This window comes from Penaeus monodon, chromosome 2 (genome assembly GCF_015228065.2).
Source record: "Penaeus monodon isolate SGIC_2016 chromosome 2, NSTDA_Pmon_1, whole genome shotgun sequence".
Lineage (NCBI taxonomy): Eukaryota > Metazoa > Arthropoda > Malacostraca > Decapoda > Penaeidae > Penaeus > Penaeus monodon.
The window spans coordinates 31,930,265-31,936,895 of record NC_051387.1 but is presented as its reverse complement, the minus strand read 5'-3'; the positions used below and the strand labels follow the sequence as shown (position 1 = coordinate 31,936,895).

At 41.7% G+C, this 6,631-nt stretch overlaps 1 protein-coding gene and 1 non-coding gene across 2 annotated transcripts in view; one reads left to right on the top strand and one right to left on the bottom strand.

The window, feature by feature from the left end:
- Positions 1-2,399, bottom strand: part of LOC119582295 (transmembrane protein 185B-like) — a 72,120-nt gene extending 69,721 nt beyond the window's left edge. Inside the window, exons 1-3 of the mRNA XM_037930513.1 lie at positions 2,173-2,399; positions 487-663; positions 111-318 (exon numbers count right to left, since the gene is read on the bottom strand). Of these exons, the coding sequence (XP_037786441.1) occupies positions 111-318; positions 487-663; positions 2,173-2,210 (423 nt within the window). The 5' untranslated portion in view covers positions 2,211-2,399. The remainder of the gene's footprint in view (positions 1-110; positions 319-486; positions 664-2,172) is intronic.
- A 1,034-nt stretch (positions 2,400-3,433) lies between these two features.
- On the top strand, positions 3,434-3,507 carry Trnai-aau. Its single transcript has one exon. It is a non-coding gene; the product is annotated as a tRNA-Ile (tRNA).
- Positions 3,508-6,631: the final 3,124 nt, after the last annotated feature.

Here is a 6,631-nt window from a genome sequence, read left to right as displayed (position 1 = left end):
AAGAGAGATGAGAGGAGAGAGAGAGAGAGAGAGAGAAGAGAGAGAGAGAGAGAGCGAAATACATTATATCACAATTGAACCAACTAACAATAGTGGGAAAATCAACAAACCTCAAAAGACCTGTCATGTTTTACTGCCCAGATACAAGCAGCAATGGACACAAGAGATATCAAAATAAGAGGAGCAAAGACAGAGACCCAGGCATGGCGCTTATTTTCCAATTTGTCAGCCACCAAGACCTCAAACATCAATAAGAAGAGATGAAGGCCGAGGGAGATGAGTAAGGCCCGGTACTGGATGTATGACTGGCCTTCTAATCTGTTGGAGACATTATAAAATATTACCATATACATTGTTCCACACCTTAAAAACCATAAGAACATTTAATAAATAGATAAAATATAAGTATAAAATAAAAGATAAAAATGAACATGCAAAATGTGCATTTTTTTCCTGTTTACTGGTGTGCACCCCTAGCTATCTTACCTATAATGAGGATTCTTCCACCAGACTATGTTCCCAATAAGGGCTCCTGTCACAACAAGGATCTTCCAAACCCAAATTGGTGAGAAGACAACCCAGTAACTCCAGTCCAGTTCATCATCAAGACGAAGAGAGAGTAGGGCAGTGAATGTTGCCAAACACACCCACACAATAAATTTCCTGGAATGACATTATTTAAATTAATAATTACATACATTGTATACAGAAGCACTGAAATTACACTTTTTCTTCTGTGATTATCTGTGATTTGTTTTTTTTCAGCTCTTGGCATGTGTTCTGACATTACACTATGATAGATACTATTGTCTGTTTCTTCTTTATGGTTACTAAACTGCTCACTCACACTGGATGGTATATTTTCTTGTCATGAAACAATGAGCCCATATGCCTGATTACTAGTATTTATGCCTTCCAAAGTAGGCTTGAAGTTTCTTTTTAGTTTCTGTCATTGGAAAATATTATATGTTGCTACCAAAATCATAGACAACAAGGTAAACATGTTTCCTGAGCCTCTAGTTTTCTACTCAAGGATGACTGTTTGTGACTCCTAGCATGTACCTTAGGTTGGCAAGGGTACAGGTTGTTGTCATGGGGTTAAATAATGGGCCAAAATCAATATAATAACTAAGGATTTCTCACTGGAAATTGTAATAGAAAGGGATTTTTTTCAATTTCACACAACCATCCTACCTTGAAATTATCATTCTTTGCTTCAATCATTCACAGCGTAATATGCCTGAATCTCTTTTTGTTTTTCATCACAACTGAAATAAGTGGTAATATTGGTAATTGTTTGCAAAGTAACTGCACTCCTCTGAGAAAAAGGTTTTCTTACTCCAGTCACTGCTGTGCTGCACCCCTCTCAGGAGGGGGCTCTGAAATGGGTTTATTGCCCTCTCATTAGTATGAATGTGCATTGCAATACTTAAATTATTTGAAGTTTTACTTTGATAATTCTCTTTGCCACACAATTTCCCAGACATTTATCCTCCCCAACTATTGGAGCTAATATAGTAGCTGTGCTTTGTTTGAAAATTGGTGATAGGCATGTTATCATATGTCCCTGGAGAAAAAATCAGTATAGTTCAGTTTCACACAGCCATATGGTAGAAAGTAAACTTTGTCTTTAATGGATAAAAATGACAGAAAATAAGAAATATTTCATCAATGGTATTTCCATCACAAGTTGATAATAAAAATTTTGTAATGTCACTATCCTAACTAAAGGGAAAACCTACACTCACTGATGCATAAGAATGATTTTTGTAATGTTCGAAATGAAAAGGATAGGTTATGACCAACGCTGCATGGAGAATAAGTCCATGGCAATTGTGTGGGGGTTCAGGGGTGGAGCTCTCAATAAAGGAAATATGACAATTAGCTGGGGGTCTGGGGATGATGCCCCCAAGTTAGGAAGTTTATTTTTTTATATATATATATATATATATATATATATATATATATATTTTTTTTTTTTTTTTTTTTTACATAATTTTACAGACCAGATCAGAAAATGCAGACCACAGTCAGTATTTGTGAATTTCAATCTGAACTTGCATTTCATCAACACGAAGATGTATAGCTTATATAAAAAATACAATCTGTTCTCCTAAACACCAAATTTAATGTGGTTGGTAGTGTGAAACAAATAATAATACTTAGACGTACCCAGGATTAAAGTCGCGAAACATTGATTGGAGATTCATTTCTCAACTACTATACATTATACCAATTCTCCTGTTCTGGAGATTAAACACGCCGTCATAGTCATTATGATGTTTCTGAATGGAGCACACTATGAGAAATAAAAGAGCAGAATCGTGTGTGTCACCCTGCTGGAATTCTACCTTTTCTGTTTGGCATCAAAACACAGCTGATTTCGAAGGGAGATGGTGTATAAAGCGGGAATGACGCAATATTCAATGAGAATAAAAAGATAAGTGATTTATAGTTAATGAAAATGAAAGTAACGTAACTATGTTGAACATTCAATTATTATTACAAGTATTAAAAAATATCATTTGATTTAACATCATTTGTACGGTAGTTATTGGGGACTGTTTAATGTAAAAAAATATTCAATATTCCTTGTGTAACACAAACACATACACACACACTATGTTTCTACAAGATGAAAATCTAGAACGACTGATTAATTTTTTTTTCCGTCAGCATTCTAGCGGCTGTTTATATTTGCTTTTATTAGTAAAGTAAAACATTCACTCAAATCTAATTGGTAAAACATTATCAAGGCACAACGCGTGAACTTTGATATGGCACTTTCGCTGCTCTACCTAGGATCAGTATCCTTTAAATATAGAAGGAATTGAATTGGACATGCAGTTATTCTGGGTTATGTGCTTATCTGTTTTTTGTCATCCTCTTTTGGGCTGCGCTATGATTTATGTAACGGAGGAAAGGCGTTCCTTCAGTATCAGTTGCAGCATACGACGGAAGATGCTTTTATCTCGCCTTGCTTGACAACTTATGTGTGTATTGTTTTTTTTTTTTTTTTTCTAAACTAAATTCAAGTCAGTAGCCCAGAGTAGCAGGGCAGCTGGACGTCTTCCTACGGTGGGGACTTGGCCTGGAAGTGACTCTTGGTTTCCAAGGAACTAGACCACATTGCTTACAAGTATTGACACTTGTATTGCTTCAAGAACTAGCAACCACGAAGCAGATTGTATTTATGAGACTTCTCTAGTGCATAATGCTATTCTTTTAGAGAATAAATATCGGTAATATAGTATACTTTGCAGCGCAAATTATGTTATATTACCTCTGTGTCACCTCATCCACGTGCCTTAGCAAGCAGCCATGTGAATGTGAGATTTCATTACTGTGAAGAAAAAAAAACGTAGATGCCTGTTAGAACTTGGGTTTAGGCATAATGGATGAAAAATAGAAAAACATATAAATAACGTCGAACGGCCTGTTAGCTCAGTTGGTTAGAGCGCCGTGCTAATAACGCGGATGTCGAGGGTTCGATCCCCTTACGGGCCAGAGGGTATTTTTATATATACTCAAAGTTTCTCGAGATCCCTTGTGTGTAGTTAACATCCTAACTGTTACGACCCTAACAAAGGCCAGAGGTCGCCACCATGGTTTGATGTCTTGATGTACTGCGCTTGCGCAGTTCCGCGATGCCTCAAGACAAAATTATAGCAAGGTCAACTGGCCTTTCTATTGGGAGGAGGAAAAACCTATGCCACATGAAAAAGCTTGATAGCCGGTATATGACATTTTGCACTGAAAATGCATATACGCCAATACGGAGGCAGACAGGTGAGCGATAGGAAGGCATCCGTGCATTTGCATTTGTATATATTGTATACATATACACGTAGGTCGCTCACTCACTCAATCACACTCACTTACTCCCACACTCACTCTCATACTCATTCACACACTCTCTTTCATACTCACTCACACACCCATTCACTCACTCTTACACGAACTCACATACTCACTCACATATGTAAGTAAATTTTAAGTCCTCGGCTACTGGGGCCATTCCACACCCCAATCCCAGATACCTAGTTCCATGTTACATAATAGTATGAGAAAACATTTCTGCTCGTTTTCTTAACTTGTATTATACGAGTGCAATGTCGCACTATGAATGTAAATGTAGAAACGAAAAGTCGGCCCCAAACCGATATGCTTTTGGTCAGGCCTCCAGAATATCAAGAGGCGTGCACATCCTCGCCAAAACAGGATTCTCTCATCCGGCGTGATTAGAGAGAAAAAGTGAAGACCACTAGAGGCCATATTTCCGCCGTCAAAAACTGTCGTGCTACACTTTCCTATGACTCCGCCCCTATTTATGGAGGCAGAGTCATATATAAGCTTTTGCACCTCGCTGATGAGCTACTCGTGGTCCTGCCACTGGAACCTCCTCTTTGAGGTGCAAGACCAGAGCTCCCTCTCTGAGGTGTACAGCCTTTGGGTGGCTGTTTGACTGGAGAGGGAGGAAGGAAGGGTTCCAAACAATGATACCTATCTTGTAGGTGGAAGGGCATTCCCTCTGGTCTCTCCCCAGGGGTTCACACCTACCCACGTGCCGTGCGTGGCTTCCCTATGCGCTGTGGAGACGGGAGTCCTGGAGGTTGAGTGATGCCGTACATGAGTATGCCCTACGCTAGCAACACGTCGGGTGGCTTGATCGTGGCCCGGTCAGGTCAATCGGCTGGTCTCCTTCCGGAGGCTTGGGACAGTCAATGTCGCCGTTGGCACTCATACTGGTCCCATGAGTGGTGGTACAACGGCCAGTGGCTGCGTATATTTTCTCACCACCCATGTGGCTATTAGACATTAGTTCTAAAATACAGCTTCCCCTTGTTGGACTCCGTGGTGGGTGGAGGCGTGAGAGTATGAAAGAACTGCTCAATACTTGGCAAATATTCCTCAAAACCGCCCCCCAAAAAGAGATAACGATGACGGAGACAGACTCTGAGGGAGAGTCTGGAGACCCTAGGCGTTTCCCACAGTTCAAGGTTCCCTCTAAACCTAAAAGCTTCGACAATGCCTACCAACTGGTGACAGCATTGGAGATGCAGAAAAAATCCGGAATTTAATGATGGGAGGAAAGTGTGTCTCTTCCCACTGAATCCCGACAATAGGAGAGTCAAGATGGTGCTACTTGGCTTCTCACTTTTGTATGGTGTGGATCTGATCACATCACATATCACAGGGAAGAGCCCAACCAGGCAAGTCCTGGGAACCCTGAAAGAAGCCTCAATCACTATTCTTGATCTGGGTAACTGGGGCACCTTCAACCTAAGAAATTATGTTCCTTAGCCACTACAGTGCTTTAAGTGCCAAAGATACGGTCACTACCAGGCTAGCTGCAAGGCCAAGCCTAAATGTGGTGTCTGTAGCAAGGCACACAACACAGAGGTGTATCTTAAGGCACACAAGGAAGGCCAAAGGGACACAAGAGCCAAAGGTCCCAGCTGTGCCAAGAGGCATCTGGAGCCTGGCTTTCTCTGCCAGGAAAGAGGAGGTCCTCAGGCGACAAGAGGTTGCTAAAAAGTGACCAGGCTTTGTTCTTGCTCCCCTAGGCACCCATGTCTGGGGACAGAACAAAAGAGAGAAAACTTCCCAATCTCCTAAGAGGAAGGAAGCTCCTCCACGGCCGATACCAGATATCTCCAATAAAAAGGAGTTTCCGACCATTTCAAAAGTGCAGAAGATGAACCACAGGAATAAAGGTTCAAAGAGCACTGCAAAGGCCTCCCCAAGAAACGATAATCTCCTCTTTGATGAGGAAGATATGACTCTCCTGTTGACTGCTGTACTCACTGCAGTAGCAACAGCTTTGGAGATCGAGTGAGGAAGCGGAGAAGGCAGTCATGGTCATCATGACAGCAATGACCCAGACTGTTGCAGTCCTGAAAAGGAGGAAACTGAACAGAGCCAAAGCAGCCCCACCCTCACCCCAGGACGAGACTCCCCTCTCCACTCCAACCCCAGCCATGCCCTCACAGGCAGAGCCAGCCAGAACAGGCTGAATCTGTGCAGCCAGTGCCAGAACAAGCTGACCTTACCCAGGTAAAGTCAGCAAAGATAAAAAATACACAGACAAAGTCTGAAGTGAGAAAAACCAAACTCACAAAAGTCAGAGCTACCAAAGGCTCTCCACCTCCCAGTGGAGCCATGGATAGCCTGACAAACAGCCCAAAACCAGATGAAGATGGAATTGTCAGACTTCGATATAACAGACTCTGAATCCGAATACAAAGACGTCTCAGATGTAACTATCACCAAGTAGCATCATGACACACAATCTAAGCATACTACAGTGGAACATCTGTAGCTTTAATACAAAGAGTGCCATCCTCCACGCAATAGTGCGATCAAGGAACACTGACATTGTCATGCTCCAGGAGACATTAACAGAGAGGACTGTTCACTTCTCAGGGTATCATGTCTTCATGCTGCCAAACACAGCTGGCAAAAGAGGCTTAATCACCCTGGTCAGAGCAACAATCCCTTGTTCCGCAATAGCCGATGCACCGAAATGTGGAGAGGATGTTGAATCTCTTGCTGTTGTGATTCACCTGGCTGGGGGCCCCTCAAGCTGTACAATGTGTACAGCAAGCCAGACTGTAGGAGTTTAGACATC